The following is a 16,836-nucleotide window of genomic DNA, read 5'->3' on the forward strand; positions in this document are numbered from 1 at the left end:
GAGGGCGCTGTTTGGAGGCCGACTCGGCATCCTGGGCCTCCTTCCTCTCGAGGGCGAGGTGGTTGAGCTCCTTATTCCTTCTTCACCTTCCGATGTCTGAGTCCTCGTCGCTGATCTCTGCCTGGTAGGAGTTCCAGGCTCTTCTTCTTCTCTCGAGGTCGGTACCTGCCCTTCGAACTGCCCCCGAATAGCGGACGGCGGCCACGTGGATTCGATTCTCGACTTCGGCGTTGGTGGCATCGGGCTCGAGGGGTAAGTCCCACCAACCTCCTGGTCCTTGGAGCGCGTCTTCTTCAGCACGTCAGATGCGTGTGTCATGCGCTCTGCCTCGCTCCATTCGGGCCTCGATCTCTGGGGCAAGCCGGGCATCTCGAGAGAGTTGGAGGGACTTGACGTACGTGTGATAGAGGAGGGGCCATGGGCACTGGGAGGCCGGTACGGGAGTGGCGAAGGCTCTCACCGCGACTGAGGGTTCCCAATTGGAGACTCCGGCGAGTCGCTCAGAAACGGTAACTGTTCCAAGTTCCTCGGCGTCGTAGTCTGGGAACTCGCTCCAAAGCTCCCCACTCGTCGGCTCGTTCGAGGGGATGGCGGGAGTGATCGTGGGGGTCTCTGGGCCTTCAGGGATCTGGTCGGACTCTCCTCCGGGCGTGATTCTGGCCACAGCAGCCTCTTCCCGCTGGTCGGCGTAGACCCAACTGGTGCGAGGGTGCCAGGCAACTGGCTCTCCCCTATCGGTCGGCCAGGACCTTGGAAGAGACTGTGAGTCAGTTGGACTGGTGGTAGCTGCAGAGGCCCCGAGGCTGAGCTCTCCGGAATCGCTGTCGTAGTCGTCCTCTTGCCTCTGTATAAACCTTCTTCGCTCTGCCCCGAGGTCGGGATCTCCCCACTTGGCAGCAACCCACTTCGTTGAAGACCTTCCGCTCCAGTTGTCTCCGGTATAGGTTGCATCTTCCTCCGTGTTTGGGTAGATGTCGTTGAGGAGGTCGTCGAGGCAGGTTCTTTCGAACTCGGTGAGCTCGTCCCCCTCGAACTCGGTATCAGTTTCTTCTTCGCCCTCGTCCAGAGGCCTGGTGTCGGGTCCTCGGGCTCTGTCGCGGCTTGACTTGCCTTCGACTGGAGACTGGTCGAAGAGACCTGGTAGGGGCGAGTCTCCTTGGTCGAGGAGTACGCCCCGGGTATCGGTGATGTCAACAGAGTCTGTTGACTCGTTGGTAATGCTTCTGTAGGAGTCGGTGCTCGACTCGGAGGATCGCGAGCTGGGTCGCGACGATCCGTAGAGGGACTCTCCATACAGGGATGCTAATTCTAGCTGAGGGGGTTCTGAGGGTAGGGTCTGTTGTGATGCCGCCGGGATGTCGATCACCGGTGGTGGATAGGCAGGTGCGCTGGGCACGTAGTGGAAGGGCAGTTGTGGTCGTACCCTTCTCTGTTGACGGCAACAGCGAAGTAGATGGTACAAGGAGATGGACAAGAAAAAGAGTGTAAAAGTGGCGAAGACGGCGAGAATGGAGTCGGACCAGGGCATCCATATGTGGATCTATCCTTGGCATAAATCGACGATTGACCATGCAAGCTGGTAGACAGCGAGTATGGTAAGAACGATGAGGATCGCGATAATCAAGCTGAGGTCGGTCTCATAGTTTGAGCCGTTCATCAACAGGATTTCGCAATCATTAGAGGTGCTCGTGAATATTAACAACAGGATTGTTAATATAGAGGCGAGCTGAAGCGTGAGGATGAAAGGTTTCGTGTTTTTAGAAATGGCGTAGGAATCCAACCCAGAGCAACAGGAGGAGTCCTGCAACGACTGGGGATGGGATATATACGCAGATAAGGAAGACCCGCAAGATGGTTACAATAACCAGGCCAAGGGGGTCACGGAATAGGAAACGTAGCGTACAGTCCGCTACGACGAAGAGAAGGATATAGAATAAAATGTTGGGCAACAGTGAGTCGTTGGGCAACATAGGACGAGCTTCGGCTAAATGTTAGCCACTAACTCTAACCGACTTAGATCATGCTAGGATCGCTACTCGCACTTCGGTAGACGATACTCTAGCAAGTCAAAGGCGATGAAAGTCGATGGGACAAATAGTCACGAAGAACGGAGTTTGATGTTAGGTAGATTAAACCTTAGCCGAAGCTGGGGTTTAAGCCAGCTGAGGCTCTCCTTAAATACACGTTGAGTAAACTAAAAATAGTACTGTGAGAAAATGTCTGTGGTGATCGCATATAGGTAATCAAGCTGAGTAAAACGAAGAAAAACGAATAAATCGTAACAATTCATATGCTAGCAACACTTTTGACGCTGTCACGGGAATTTATGAGTGACTAGAAATTTATCGTACTGTGAATATTAGTACGATAGTGTGAGTTCGGGGAATCAGCACGAATGCTATGCTCTGCTTGACTCCAAGGGCATTCTATGTTGAACGGTTTCAGTACTGAAAATAATCAGAGTTCGGCCTCTGATTCTTGATTCTGCTAATAATGCTTTGCCAACTGTACGGTAGTTGGCTACTGACTGATGTTCTGACTGTTTGTTGACTGATTTCACAAAATCCGGTTGATTTTGTGACTGCTAAAATGCTTGCGGTTTCTGACCGCCTAAGTTCTGAATATAATGCTGTGTTCTCTGTCGTGTGTAAAAGTTCTTTATTCCAATTTTTCTGGTCCTTTTATACATGTTAGCTGTCCTATCTTTAGCTACTTAGCTTACTCATCCTTCGGGCTCCCTGCATAAGCATTAGTCAGAGTATTCCTGCTAGTAGGCATGTCGTGGTGCAGTGCTTACTCAGCTTGTCTGCTGTGCATGATGTGTCACCTGCGGCAGCTGACTAGCTTACTAAGTGCTTACTCAGCTCATATTTCGGTCCGATTTCCTAGTGTTTCCTGTCGGTCCGATTTCCGACATGACAACGCACCCATAAACGACGCTAAGGCTCTCTATGACGTTCCCATTCTACATTACAAAGTCTGTCCACACGACATCGTTACCCTGACCGACGACACGGCCCAGCGACCAACCCGCGCAAATATCCTTCGAGCCATTCGCGAGCCGGTCGGTGATGCCGATCCTAATGACAGCTTTGCACTATACTACAGTGCTGGATACGACACCCGATATTCTTGGTCCGTATATGCGACTGATGCGAGTTCGTCTCTCATGCAGGAGCTTGTCATGACTCTTGGGGGCTATCTGTCCCATTGATCGAGGCACCATGATCGACAGGGAAGTGGTATTTGATTATAACCAATCACGATCTCGATTCCCTCCGGTGTACGGGCTACTCTCACACTTGTGCTCGATTGTTGTCATGGTGGAACATTCGTCGATGTACTGAGCTGTAAGCCAGGGGATGTTCAACATGCGGATCCGCTCATACAGATGAGGAGAACCCTGTCTCAGAATTCGGAACCACCAGTACTTCGGCCTCTTTCCCAGAGTGCGAGCAATGATATTGGCAGCCCCTCGCGTATCTTTATTTCTTCATGCAAGGAGCATCAGATCGCGCTGGAGGTCCGCATAGAATCCACCGATGTGACACATGGTCTTTTCACCGGGGTGCGTGTTGCTGCTTTGAAGTCGGATGTTGACGGGACCATGACTTGTGAGCGTCTTACGAGTCGGATTGTTACCCTTCCTTCGCAGACGCCTGTGATCCATGGGAATGGACATTGGAGCGCTCGCGTTGGTGCATAAAAGGTGAATCTTCATAACTTCCCCATTCTGCAATTCTTCTGCCACCGTGCGTGCAATCACTGCTATATTTAGCTGTTCTTTCCTCCTCTTCCCTGCCTTTACATTGCCAATTTTTAATGTCTTTACCACTTGTAAGTTCTAATTCTGATAACCCGCGGTCCGTAAACGAGTGATCAATACATAATAAGTTTTGCACCAAACGCTTGAACCAGATCGAACCGTTGCCGATTCTGGGAGTGTAATAATAGTATGAGCTTCTGAGTTAAGCCAATACGATGTCCTAATGGCAGACAATTCGTTCGGAATTGAACCCGAAATCCCACTGAAGGCCATGTTTTGAAGGGGAAAACAAGGGGAGAAACGGAGAGCAGTGCTTGTGCAAAGAAAACTTGAAATACAGGTGCCCCAGAACAAGGACGGAGGCCAGACACTTTCACCGTCCATGAATTTAATCAGAACTACGTTACTGCTGGCAAACAATCGGAAACCAAATATTTTAAAATCTCTGGCTGAGACTCGAACCCAGCCTTCGAAGCGCACTGGTGCGCTTTGCCAATACACGAACAGAGATCCGAGGGTCATTAACGTCTATACTATTTCATCCCCATAAATTCGTTTAAACGCTGCGTGCCCGAAGCTGCCAGGTGATCCATGTAAGTGGGCGATATTCCAACATCTTGTGTGTATCGCGTTCAGTCGCGGGAGTCGCAAAGAACGGTACAGCACCGACGCCTCCATTCGAATATTTCGATATACTTGTATACAAGTTGTTGTTAAATTTCTGAGTACAGTATGGAACGAAAGCCTCTTCCAGACCGTTCCAACAAAAACTCCAGAGAGAAGAGTCATGTCTTCGAGCTAGGTCGGACTTGTTCCGGTTAGAGTGGCTGAGGACGTACTGCGCTGGTCCATCAAATTGCACTGGAGACTGTCTTGTTGCAGGTCCCAAGTACCAAGTACGTACTTGAACGTCGGAGTCAGTAGTTGAATAGCGGGTGTAATAGTCACTGGATAGCGACTCACTGATTCTTCTAGATCATCGCTTCATACATTTTCTTGAATCAGTCTACCGTGCGCGCGTCTACGTTGAACCACCCAGGGAAGGGTCCTCTCGCGGCTCGTTCTGCAATGATGAATGGGAGTTCCAAGATTCGTTACTATATTGCACGTTTCTTTGATTGTATATATATTATCTTGATCATCATGACTTCATCCACACATCTACATGAAAGAAACTGTCGTCTTGAACATCACCTTCTTGAAGCCTAACGGCGCGGAGCAGTGCATACATACTACGACATACACGCCACATACAACTCCTCCCCACTCCCGACCATCTCATCAATATCTACCGTGACAAACAATGTTAGCTCACCTACTAAATACCCGCAAGGAAGCAACTCACAATCAATCAACGTTTCCGCCGGAATCATATTCAGCATCCCCATAGGCGTGGAGGTCTCCATCGGCTGACCACCCCACAAGACAGCGGAGGAAATGCATGCCGTCCGTGTCACTGTACAACTCGAAGATGATCTCAGATCCCCTGTTCGCACTTTAGATAGGCTGAAAGCTGCAAGAAGATAGGAATACGTACATCCCAGGCCAAACCATCTCTGCTACTTGGAGGAACCCGAGGAGAGAGGCCATGGAACCATCATGAGCAACCTGTAGGAGTTATCAACTAACGCAACATGAAGAAGTCAACGTAAAAGCGGACATTGTGGAAATATTTGGTCTACTCAGATACGATCCGTTAGAAATAATATACATGCCAAAAAGGCTTGATAAACTCACTCCATTCGAAGCATTCATTGCAGTCTGGAGATGATCCTTCAATTCAAGCAACCACGCGCCATAGTTGAGCGTGCTAAATTTCGTGGAATTCAGCGAGTCGCGGTACATGTATGAATATTCCCAGTTGCCGAGGCGGTAGACTTCGTTCGCCTACGGATGAGAAGTAATGAAAAGGGGGTCTTGCTCGAGGAAGATAGATAACCAACCTCTTCTTGTGTAACGCACGTATCAGTCTCGTTCAGACTGCACGGCAATGCCTTTCCATGACACTGCTTCGCACTCAAGTTATCATAGTAGCTAAACCCGGATATCAGTATCTCTCCCGTAAGTCTAACTATCCACTCACTGATCAAAACTGACATGCCAGCTCGCACTATCGTTGGACGCGATTCCCGATACGGAATCTAGTTTATCGTACAACGACTGCGCTGCAGCCAAATGGCCTTGCCAGACACCCTCATCGCCTGCACCCTTATCACCTGTACCTGGCTTGATGGCGTTGGTGCAAGACAGGCTGGGTTCGAGGGAAGTCAATTCCGCTTCGTTCGATCAGGACTTGGGCGTCAGTAGTGTCGGGGAAGAGGCCTTTGACGAGACCTCCAGCGACTTGAGAAGTGATGACGTTGTTAGTTACACCTAAACAAGAATTTTGTTTCAGATCAAGGTAAATATCAGTAATCTGAGAAAGCGACATACGAATTTGAGCTGGAGATGTGCGAAGTTCAGAGGTAAGTCCGAGTCGAGACGCGTAGACTTGTCTCAGATCCTAAGGTCCATCTCAGCGAAGGTAAGTCTGAGAATGGATAAACATACGACACCATGGGTAAAACTATCGAAAAGACCTTCCGTCGTAATTTGAGGGAATTGACAGCTGCGTTTTAGAGTGGTGGTAAGGAGGGTTCACGAATAGATCAGTATTAAATGCTCACGTAGACCCTACGAATCCGGGACCAACACTGTCTGTCCAGGGGTTTATAGGATTAGAAGATGCCTGCCACTGAAATCGAGAAGTCAGTCGTCAATTCAATTGCACGCATCAAAAAAGCTACCTGGATCTCCGAGACGGCCGGTCCGGTGGTGCTGTTAGAGAAATTATATGGCGATTCGACATGAACCCCCCGAATCACGTACCTTTGGGCATAATAGACGGGACCTGAACCGTCACAGCTCCACTCCACGTCCTCTTTGAAGAACGTGTTGGATGCATACGGTGTCCGCTTGTGATGCCTCTGAATAATCTCTACGTATTCGAGGGTGTAATTCGAGGACGGAGTTCTGCACCATGTTGGTTAGGATATCTACGAAAGCACTCATGTTTCGGTTGGACGTACACATATTCATTAACGCGAACGTGAGGCATATTACACCAGTTGTACGTGCCATATTCCGAGTCCGGTGTCGTAGAGGTATTGTATATTCCTGGGGCGTCGGTGGTTCCATTCACTACATACGTGAGGTTGTTGATGTTCGTAGAGCGAGGCGCATAGTGGGTAACGTTTACAGCGTGAACCAAGGGAGCCAGAAGAATCAAGACAAGCATACTGGACGTGAGGACCGTAGAAAAGACCGGCGAGAAGACAAGCATGGAACGGCGTCTCATTTAAAGGCTCAGACGAAGGCGTTACACGTGCGGTCTCAGGCGAAACGTGTGTACGGTGTTCGGAAAGGAACCTTGGGCAGGTGACACCATGCACCTTTGCAGGCAAGCGCGAAATATTTTGCCTGAATAAAGCGCAGCTAGTACGCTTATCCATTAACAAATGAAAGTACACGTTTTCACTACTCTAAACTTCAAGGCAACGGAAAAGATATCGAGGCTTCACTATTATGCAACTCTGCGGATTAACTTGACTTAGTTCTGCGGAGGTCGAAAAGCATATGCATAGCATCTGGTAATATCATAGTAACATGGCTACACAAGTCTCCACGAAAACCAACATCCTCCATTTAAGCAATCAACGTCGACGCAGTAGCCGAGTCATACTTGAAGGTAGGAGGGATCTGCTGCTTCGTCTTGTAGTAACGAGCAAGACGGTGGATACGCGACTCGATGAGAATCAGGCGGAACTTGGAGTCCTTGTCCTTCCTAGGAAAGTGGACAAGCGAGGTTCAGTACTCTGGTCATCAAGGTGAGAAATGGACTCGCCTGTTAACCTCAAGATGCTTGCGGACGGCGACCGCCTTTTTGATGAGGTGCCAAAGGTCCTCAGGGATGGATGGGCCCAATCCTATCCCCAAACAAAAGGCAATGAAGATAAAGCATCGACATTCAAGTCAACACAAAATGATAGAAAGAAAACACGAAAAGCCTCAGCGATACGGATACAGGCGAAAGGCAAGCAACGCACCGTTGGACTTGAGGATCCTCAGAATCTTGTTACCCGTAACGAACCTCACTTGGGGGATACCGTGCGAGTCACGGAGGACAACACCAATCTGCGAGGGGGTGAGACCCTTCCTGGCCAACTTGACAATGTGATCAACGACGTCCTCGGGGGTCGTTTTGAGCCATGATGGGGGGGCCCGGCGGTATGGGAGAGCAGAAGAGGCTGTTGTAGACAACGATGAGCAAGGAAAATACAGACAGCAAAGGAAACGAGCACGCACAGATACCCTTTCCGGGAGCGTGCATGCGACCCATGGCTGGCTAGTTTTTTTCTTGAAGACGGGGACGACGGGTTGGTATTTGCTTGAGGCGACAAAAATCCAAAGGCAGACCGGACAACAGTCCAGGGTATCGGCAACTCCCGACAACTGTACAGTCAGCCACCAGGATCGTGTCGCTGCGCCATTGAAACCAAACAAACAGTTTCCCTCCATTTTGCTCCTCGTCGTTTCGTTCGTCGTCCACGCAAAAGACTGAAGGCGAGCAGGACAAGATGAAGCTCAACATCGCCAGTGCGTATACTCTATCCTTCTTCGGTCACAATCCAATTAAATTCCATCTCCAGACCCCGCCACCGGCGCCCAAAAACTCATCGACATCGATGATGACCGCCGCGTCCGTGATTTCATGGACAAAAAAATCTCGCAAGAAGTTCCTGGTGACAACATCTCTGACGAGCTCAAGGGATACGTCTTCCGGATTACTGGAGGAAACGACAAGCAGGGTTTCCCGATGAAGCAGGGTGTGCTTCTCCCCTACCGTGTCCGTCTGTTGTTGTCCGACGGTCACTCGTGCTATCGCACTCGCCGGACGGGTGAAAGGAAGCGAAAGTCCGTTCGTGGGTGCATAGTGGGCCCGGATATCGCTGTGTTGAGTTTGGTCATCGTGAAGCAGGGAGAAGCTGGTGTGTACACTTTCCGCTTCGTTTTCTACTTGCATTAACGTGAAAACAGAAATCCCCGGACTCACCGATACCATCCTCCCCAAGCGTCTCGGTCCCAAGCGGGCAACGAACATTCGCAAGATGTTCAACTTGTCCAAGGAGGATGATGTTCGCAAGTACGTTATCCGTCGGGAGGTGAAGAGCGGGAAGAAGGAGAACGCGAAGCCTTACACCAAGGCTCCGAAGATCCAACGTCTCGTCACTCCCATTCGTCTCCAACGCCGTCGCCACCTTCGCTCTGTTAAGCGTAGAAAATTGGAGCACCAGAAGGAGCAGAAGTCGGAGTATGAGTGAGTATTCTGTTTCTACTTGAAGTTCTTCGTTGGTTAATTATTTTCTCAGTGCTCTGATTGCCAAGCGCGTTTCTGAAAAGAAGGCCAAGGTTGCCGCAATTAAAGCATCACACCACAAGTTCGTCTTTACCTCTTCTCGTCTGTTTCCATATGCTTACACGCTATGTAGGGCGACCACTGCCTAAACTCCGGTGACTACTGCGACCCTACCAGAGCTTGGCGCTGCGATCCTGGGTGTATCTATGCTATGCTGTTATACGTATGCCCTATATGATGAATGACTACATTCGTTATCGCGTCTAAGTTCTGTTGGTTGTCATCAGTAATGCATTTTTCTTTATTTCTTTTGTATTGGGTGAGGACGAGCAATTAGCAAACAGTGGGCCTTTGGCCTCAGAGCTCAACACAATCGTCGAACTGTTGGATTTTACGTAATGTTTGTTTCATAATGTTGTCTCGAAGGATGATCGATGAATCGTGGGAGAGGAAGTATGTAATACAGTATAGGTGAATAGGCTACAAATCCGAAACGTCCCATATTCTGAATGACTCGTTATCCTGAGTAATCACCCTGGATCCTTCAGCAGTGACCAAAACATTGTATACTGAACGATTATGCGAACGATAAATCGTAGTGCTCTGTCCGCTCGTAAGGCGTTCAACAACAAGATCACAACAGAAGTATTGCGAACTTCGAAGGTAGGCAATTCGATCGCTATCAGGAAACCACGTCAAGCATGTCACGTCTCTGAATATTATGGGGTCCCTAATATCTCTTCTGGATGGTGTTGATGTTATGAATGCCGGCGTGAATTCCGGCTTGAAATGAGCCCCAAATGACTGAAGGCAACCTTTGAGCCGTCAGGCGAAATTCGCATGATGTTGATTAATCTGATAGGGTCTGAGTAGTCGAATCCTGTATCCCAAATACTGAGTGGTGTGATTCATGACAAAGACTGAAACTTGCCATATGATAATGTAGAGAGTAGAGTACCGGTTGATGTTTCCCACTCTCGTAGTAAGAACTCGTTTCTTTTCTTTGCGTCGATGGTCAATCCTAATAACCTAGATCCATCTTCTGTGACGGTGAAGTCATGGATATTAGCTCCACGGTCATTGTCTGTCCAGCCATCCAGCGTTATCCATTTCTTGTAACGAGCCTGTATGCCTGGCTCGACTTTGTGTATAGTACCTGTTTTCTCCTGAACGAAGAATAATCCACGTGCATATTGGACTGCAACGGGACAGTTCCACCCAGTAAACAGATAATTCTCGCAGTGAGAGGTCTGAGTATTGAGGATGGGAGGCTCTACCGTCCATTTTGTGCACAAATGTCCTGTAGTATCAGGGAATGGACTTGTGTACAAATCCCTGTAACTACAGGACGCAAGATTTGTGCACACATCAGGGACTGGCTTGTACACAAGCGCCCAGCCCATGCACAGCCACATCAAAGCTGTCACGCTCGATTTTTCCCACCCTTCCCTACACCCTATGCTCCGCCCTCCCGCTCGTCATTGCCCGCTCTGCACTCTTTCCATTCCCCTTTTGTATTGGCTTTTATTTTTGGCTCGATCGTAGTATCATCGTACTAATTTGATGGGATCTCTGTGCCTGCAGACAGCCGCCATCCTCGATCTATCCAGCTCAATCTGATCTTTGACTGTCACTTGTGCCTCACCTCATCAACCGTTCAATCTTATATGTTGTTCTGAGGTCTCCAAAAACATGTCATGGTGCAGCTGCATATACTCAACAAGAACATAGGTTAGAACTGGCCCATAAACCAGCTAAGCACCAACCAGTTGTATATACACTCACCATGCTCTCATCATGGCTCTCTGTGAAATAGACACTCAGGTTATAGCAGTTCATTTCAATTCAACGAAAACATTTCCTTTGAGATGTATTAGAGGTTAGAGTATATCTCGTCTACCTCTTGACAATCAGTTACGAGCGCTGATGGCTCTCCAATTTTGTGTACAGATGGCTCGCCTGCCTTGTGCACAAATAACCCGCAATCTTATGGCTTCTCACTGTCCATGGGGGGGCTTCCTGGTTTGTGTACAACTGTGCCTTCTTCCACTGTGAGCTCTGATAGGTCTCTGGCTCTGTACAGACAGCTCTCCTGCACTGTGCACAAATGCCTTCAACTGTTATTATTTCCCACTGTGCACAAGGAATCCTCCTGACTTGTACACAAATCTGCCTACATTGTACACAGGTGAACAGCCTGCGTTGTGTACACCGAAAGCCTGGTGCCACATTATTTGGGTAGGTCCTTTTTGGATATATATTGCCCTGCTGGAGCTGTTGCTCATCCATCTAAACGCCATGCCTCTCGCAGAACAGTTGTCTGATACCACAGCCATCCATGCTACCGATGATGATCCAACATCTGCTGACAGTGACCAGCTCGACATGAGATCACTTTTTGACTTTGAGTCTTTGTTTGATGATTTTTCTACCCCATTCTCACCGTTTGTCTGACACTTCTGTACTATTCACCTTATTGATTACTTTGCCTTGTTCAGGACCGTGCTCTTCTATCATCCCTACAATGATCTACACACCCTCGAAGTGTAAGAGTATATAACTATGCTGTTTTGATTACTCTTGCTCACTCTTTACCCAGCGGAATCATTGGAGTCCTACGCATCCCCGGACTCTACGAATACGCAATCCAGCTGGAATATACCCCTGAACAGCGGCTCTGGCTTGCCAAAGGTCCTTGATTCGAACGTGCTGTTCGCCAGAACCGGATCCGCTCCTTTTTCCAGCACATCTGGCATGAATGGTTCATCGAATGGCCCATTGAACGTGGTGCTACACAAACGGCCAAGGAGTACAAGCAGATGAGGGCAGATCAGGAACAAAGGAAAATTGTATGTCTTGTTCTGTCCATCTCGACTGCGCTGCTTATGTTTAACTACCCAGGAAATCTTTACTTTGTATATTATGGGCCTCAAGAATCGCTGGGTTGAGAACGGCCCGCCGCCTGAAAATTGGACCCTGGCAGGAGTGTTCACAAAGCTCGATGAGCTCGAGGATATGATCACGCGACAGTTCAAGGAAGTTGAACATTATTTTGTGGAGGTGGAGGAGCGCTGGAATCTAGAGGATCTACATATCTAGACTTTGAGTTCATGTACTACACTGCGTGAAGAGCACAGATAAATCCTTTCAGTTACATTTGAATGTTAATACAAAATGGTAAAGAAGCAGTACAAGTAGTACAAGGAAGATATTATTGGAAGCCCGAAGAATGTGGTACCTACGATTGATGGCCACACAAGTCAAGATCCATTGTCAGATCAAAGTCAACTGAAGGTGCCGGCAAAGAGGCCAATACTTTGTTCCATTGAGTTGCCACACTTGCACTAAGGTCTGACCAGAGAGTGGCCTGCCTCAGTGCATATGCTTTTGCTCCTGGTAAATCTGTGCAAGTGGCTCAGCCCTTCCACATGCCACTATAATATTGGAAAGTGACTTGAACCCGACGGATCTCCTCTGTCAGAAGATCGCACTCCTCTTGCCATCGCTGAGCACGCATGCGGGACTTGCACCATTCAATGTGCAACGCTTGAACAAAGGCATGTCAGTACGTGATTACTATTTCTTTGACTTCAAATTGATTCACCTTCTTGTAGTCCTTTCTCGCCTCCCTGGAGGTTTGTCTTCCATATCCATGACAATGTATGCTGTCCCTCCGAGGTCGCCTCATTATATGAATCCAAACCATGGACATCTTCCGCCTTCAAGGGAGATAGTCCTGCCTTCCACTCCTCCCAACCTAACGCTGTAGATACCGCTTCCAAGGCCATGTAAACCCGCCTGTAATGTGCAGCATCTGCTTGTATTTTGGTCTCCACCCTATGCATCAGCACATTTGCTTTGGTCCCATAATGCTGTCCATGGGAAAACCTTTGGTGCCATATCACCAGATACAATTTCAACAGTAGGTGATCACGTAAAGTTGCTAAGGTATCATGTGCCTGGGTGAGACGCAACCAGCGCTCATCATCAATGACGGTGTTTTGAATGTTGGTTTGTACAGCATTGAGTCGCAGCGCATGAGAAGGAAGGTATAAAGGTATCTTGGAGGTATGGACTTCAACACCTGGAGCACGACGATCATCATCCCTAGTGTGTAGTAAAGTAGTTCTTGGCATGTACACCTTCTGTACATCAATCCAAGCTTCGATCTTGTGAGAAATGCGGTTGGCTTGTTGTTGAACTCTAGTACGTTGGAGATCAGTCGAGTGTGCTCCAAGTACAGCCATATCATCGACCAGTCATACCCTTAAGATATTGTCAGACAAGGGACTTCAAGACACACTGGACAACATACTGTGGTTCTTCTAATTGCAGACCCTGAGCGATGAATTCGCTAGGACTAACATCATGGTGAATTTCGATCTTGGTTTCCTGCTTTTCTTCTCTGACCAACTCAAGGCATACTGCATTTTCGGTGACAGCTTAATTTCACATTACATGAGCAAAAGTGGTATTGGCAAGATAGAAGACTTACGACGTAAAGTTGGGGCAAAAGGATTAGGCTGCGAGCGATCCTGCTCCCAAGTTAACACCATAGAGTGCCACTGGATGATGGCATCTGCATGTTTGCTTTGCAGAGCATCTTCATAACTTATAAATTCAGCTACATGCTCTGCACATGCTTTGAACGCATCCCGAAAATTTTCACAGAGTGTCTGTGCTGTTCATGTTCATCAACTGAAATGTCAAATATGGTAGCAGAGAACAACGTACCCATGATCACAATTTTCCGCCAATTGTAGTCCCTGAAATGGTCATCAAGGGTATCCTGACATGATCCTGGACCCATTTCCTTGGTGCTATTTGCCAAGGCATTGGTTGCAGCCCATGTTCTCTCAGGTGCTTCTCCATCTGTTCGTCCTACTTTTGCTGAGAAGTTGAAGGAAAAGTCGTTGCAACACTTGAGGATATGCACTGGCAAATGGAACTTTGGCACAAGATAGAGTATGTTGTGCTCCAGTTGGCCAGGTTGCAGATCCGTTGGATATTTGCTGATACGTACAAAAAGGTTCTTGTGCCACTGGCATGCGATATCATACGAAATCACAAGGTCGGGTGGCGTATCACAAGTCAGGGTTGACAAGACGAAGTAGTCCATGTTGATGTACCTAGGCAGGACCATTATGAGTACTTGGATCCTTCATACAGAGACCAGACATACCTTTCACCCTTCTGAAGATCACCAACAGATAAAGGACGCTTCATATCGTGGCGACCACATACTACAGCTCTGACACCGGTTGCTGCTGCCCCTTGACCTCCACGGCTATTGGCCAGCTTGACAGCATCATGGTTGTTGCAAGTGCTTTTTTCTTCCACCGGGATAATTTTGCCATACATCTCGAGAAACAACCGAAAGGAATTTTCCTCGACAAAGTAACCATAGCCACGGTTCAAACTCGGGTCATTATCTTCATTTGATACGTTCAGGCGGCAGAGCCGAAAATTGGCATCAACTGCGAGAAAGAGGCAATACAGCCAACATTTTCCTCTGGAATCTGATATTAACACTGCGCCATGATACTTCTCGATACACTTACAGGTTTTCATTCCAACCACAGGGTAGATTCACATGAGGATGGGGACAGGCAGGACAACGTAGTACCAATTCACCGGGCCTCATCTCTGCAATCCTGCCAGGTTCATGGCCACGGCCGAAACGTTTCAAAGAGCGCAAGTGACACCACTCGCGCATTATCCGTAGGAAGGTATCATACCGATCCTAGTGTCATGGTGAGATGTGAGAAAAGAAGCATGGAAAGGACAGACGTACTGGAGGGATATATAGTCCAGTGTTATCCAAGAGGCATGCCAATGTGTGATAAAACTCGTATGCAGAAACCTTGGACATGAAAGACAAAACTTGAAATAGGTGGAGAACATGAAATGTGGCAGCTGTTTGAGGATAAATTGTTGTCGCGGGCCACAGGTGGCTCCTAAGTAATTGAACCTGTCGCTCAATGGATTGTGTACAGTTGCAAAATCCCATCTGCACCATATGAATACCATCAACATCAATTACCACAAAGGATTTGATGACGGCTGGAAGAACACATTTCTGGCCAAGTCGGTGACCTAACTGTATTACTAGGCTGAGGTTCGCCAGAGTCATTCTTTTGAAGTAGGTACCTGTCCATTCCTGAAAATGGCTTGTAAGCATAGACTTGGCCAAGCAGAATTTTCACATTACCTCAACTTTGTGAAAAGGCATCGCCTGATGACCATCCACGGTGCAGCTAGCACAAAGCATTCATCCATCAAAACAAGAGACACAACAATATTGGCCTTGATCAGCATGACAAACATGGCACTGCTCAATTCCTGAGGCTGGTGCCTCCAAACGTAAGATCTCTGCCATGAATGCCTCACACTGGGATGTCCATACTAAAAGTGGGTGGTCCTAGTTAAATTTCAGCCACAAGTTCTTGAGGTACAAAGCTTCCACTTACGCTTAAAGGCCTAGGATGCCGCACTCCTTCTTCCACACCATGGGCAACCTCTGCAGGAGTGGTATAGTCTGGGTCAAGGAAAGAAAGCCCGGAGAGACCAGTGAGTAATGAAGAAGTATCATAGAAAGTAGGTTCTGGAGGAGGCGAAGGAGGATCTTGCGTATTCATGGCAGAGATAGGTTCCGGCTGTATCGCTATGGTGGTTGTTCGCACACTGACGCCGGAAGAACCGACTTGAGAGGAATAGTCCGTGTGATGGTGATATGTCTGTGAGGAGCGAGGGACATGAATACGAACTTCCTCTTCATCGCTAGCTTCATCAATGATGTCCACTGGTGCACGGCCGCCCTTTTTTCTGCAATTATAGTTCATGAGAGTAAGTCGTGCAAGTGGAGGGACCAGTGCTGCTTACAGAGAACTCGTTTGGAAAGGATTTTAATCTCCTGCATGACTCTGCCAGAAAACAACCGGACATGAAGATGGCACTTGATGACAGCTCTTAAGCTCAGGAAACCAAGACCACCGACATATAGCCAGATTTTATCTGAGAGGACCGCATATTTGGAAGAGATTTTAATCTCCAGTGCGACTGTGCCAGAAAGCAACTAGACATTAAGACAGCAGTTGACGAGAGTCCAAGAAACCAAGACCACCGACATATAGCCAGATTTTATCCAAGAACACCAATTCGGTCCGAGCAGTCAAAGAAGAAGAGGAAGAGTCCCATTTAGGAAGACCGAAGTATGTTTCATGTGTATGTCAAACATATGGTGAATAACAGAAGGTAACAAACGGTACTATTTAAAAGTTGTTATCAGACAGCCTGCACAGTTTGGGAGTTCTTTCACTCCTCCTGATGGAAGCTCCTAGCATCTCTTCCTCCTGCCCTCCGCCTTCATCGGCTGTTGTCTCTGCCCCTTTGGCTTCCAATACGACACGCTTTGCTGCATTCTGGTTTGCAGACCTTCGCGATAAGCCTGCCACGTAAAACGGGTTCCAGAATTCGAGTGATTGAACAATCATGGCAAGATCCTGTGGGTAGGTCAGCGTCGAGTCAGAGAAACAGAGCGAACGTTGATAGGCCTACATTTTGGCGACATGCGTTCCAATAGGCACGAGCATCCTTATCTAGTGGATCTGGATGGTGGAGATCATTTTGAAATCAGTCATGCCAGACCAACCAAAGCTGTGATTGGAACTGAGCA

General features: G+C 48.1%; 5 protein-coding genes across 5 annotated transcripts; 2 read left to right on the forward strand and 3 right to left on the reverse strand.

Annotated features, from left to right (window-relative positions):
- Positions 1-4,998: 4,998 nt before the first annotated feature.
- EV420DRAFT_1623328 (phosphoglycerate mutase-like protein) lies at positions 4,999-7,043 on the reverse strand (the record flags this gene model as incomplete). The annotated part of the gene is made up of 13 exons (XM_060475934.1): positions 4,999-5,054; positions 5,112-5,242; positions 5,304-5,374; positions 5,427-5,444; positions 5,504-5,653; positions 5,710-5,800; positions 5,850-5,967; positions 5,989-6,042; positions 6,101-6,269; positions 6,317-6,374; positions 6,433-6,500; positions 6,613-6,778; positions 6,835-7,043. 13 exons carry the CDS (start codon positions 7,041-7,043, stop codon positions 4,999-5,001), a joined length of 1,359 nt encoding a protein of 452 aa, XP_060322680.1.
- Positions 7,044-7,288: 245 nt separating this feature from the next.
- On the reverse strand, positions 7,289-8,235 carry EV420DRAFT_1587101 (ribosomal S13/S15 N-terminal domain-containing protein). The gene is made up of 4 exons (XM_060474834.1): positions 8,111-8,235; positions 7,852-8,052; positions 7,650-7,731; positions 7,289-7,589 (listed from the first exon to the last, which is right to left on the reverse strand). Exons 1-4 carry the CDS (start codon positions 8,142-8,144, stop codon positions 7,451-7,453), a joined length of 456 nt encoding a protein of 151 aa, XP_060322681.1. The 5' UTR covers positions 8,145-8,235; the 3' UTR covers positions 7,289-7,450.
- EV420DRAFT_1587103 (40s ribosomal protein s6-b) lies at positions 8,203-9,486 on the forward strand. Its single transcript, XM_060474835.1, has 5 exons — positions 8,203-8,401; positions 8,455-8,793; positions 8,843-9,122; positions 9,175-9,243; positions 9,295-9,486. Exons 1-5 carry the CDS (start codon positions 8,383-8,385, stop codon positions 9,308-9,310), a joined length of 723 nt encoding a protein of 240 aa, XP_060322682.1. The 5' UTR covers positions 8,203-8,382; the 3' UTR covers positions 9,311-9,486.
- Positions 9,487-11,387: 1,901 nt separating this feature from the next.
- Positions 11,388-12,260, forward strand: EV420DRAFT_1769871 (uncharacterized protein; the record flags this gene model as incomplete). The annotated part of the gene is made up of 5 exons (XM_060481050.1): positions 11,388-11,605; positions 11,660-11,707; positions 11,761-11,852; positions 11,906-12,010; positions 12,063-12,260. Exons 1-5 carry the CDS (start codon positions 11,581-11,583, stop codon positions 12,258-12,260), a joined length of 468 nt encoding a protein of 155 aa, XP_060322683.1. The 5' UTR covers positions 11,388-11,580.
- A 316-nt stretch (positions 12,261-12,576) lies between these two features.
- On the reverse strand, positions 12,577-16,003 carry EV420DRAFT_1666884 (uncharacterized protein; the record flags this gene model as incomplete). Its single annotated transcript, XM_060478992.1, has 12 exons — positions 12,577-12,707; positions 12,766-13,049; positions 13,074-13,392; positions 13,463-13,603; positions 13,657-13,803; positions 13,896-14,290; positions 14,344-14,673; positions 14,723-14,904; positions 14,956-15,321; positions 15,373-15,396; positions 15,454-15,582; positions 15,632-16,003. The coding sequence occupies 12 exons, from the start codon at positions 16,001-16,003 to the stop codon at positions 12,577-12,579; spliced, it is 2,820 nt and encodes a 939-aa protein (XP_060322684.1).
- Between the last annotated feature and the right edge of the window lie 833 nt (positions 16,004-16,836).

This window comes from Desarmillaria tabescens, assembly GCF_030435595.1.
Source record: "Desarmillaria tabescens strain CCBAS 213 chromosome Unknown EV420scaffold_104, whole genome shotgun sequence".
Taxonomy (NCBI): domain Eukaryota; kingdom Fungi; phylum Basidiomycota; class Agaricomycetes; order Agaricales; family Physalacriaceae; genus Desarmillaria; species Desarmillaria tabescens.

Coding starts and splice junctions, on each gene's coding strand:
- EV420DRAFT_1587101 (XM_060474834.1), bottom strand. CDS start 8,144: ATGGGTCGCATGCACGCTCCCGGAAAGGGTATCT. Junction 8,053..8,110: donor CGCTCCCGGAAAGGGTATCT/GTGCGTGCTCGT, acceptor TGTCTACAACAG/CCTCTTCTGCTCTCCCATAC. Junction 7,590..7,649: donor AAGCATCTTGAGGTTAACAG/GCGAGTCCATTT, acceptor CCACTTTCCTAG/GAAGGACAAGGACTCCAAGT.
- EV420DRAFT_1587103 (XM_060474835.1), top strand. Junction 8,794..8,842: donor CGTGAAGCAGGGAGAAGCTG/GTGTGTACACTT, acceptor ACGTGAAAACAG/AAATCCCCGGACTCACCGAT. Junction 9,123..9,174: donor GAGCAGAAGTCGGAGTATGA/GTGAGTATTCTG, acceptor TTATTTTCTCAG/TGCTCTGATTGCCAAGCGCG.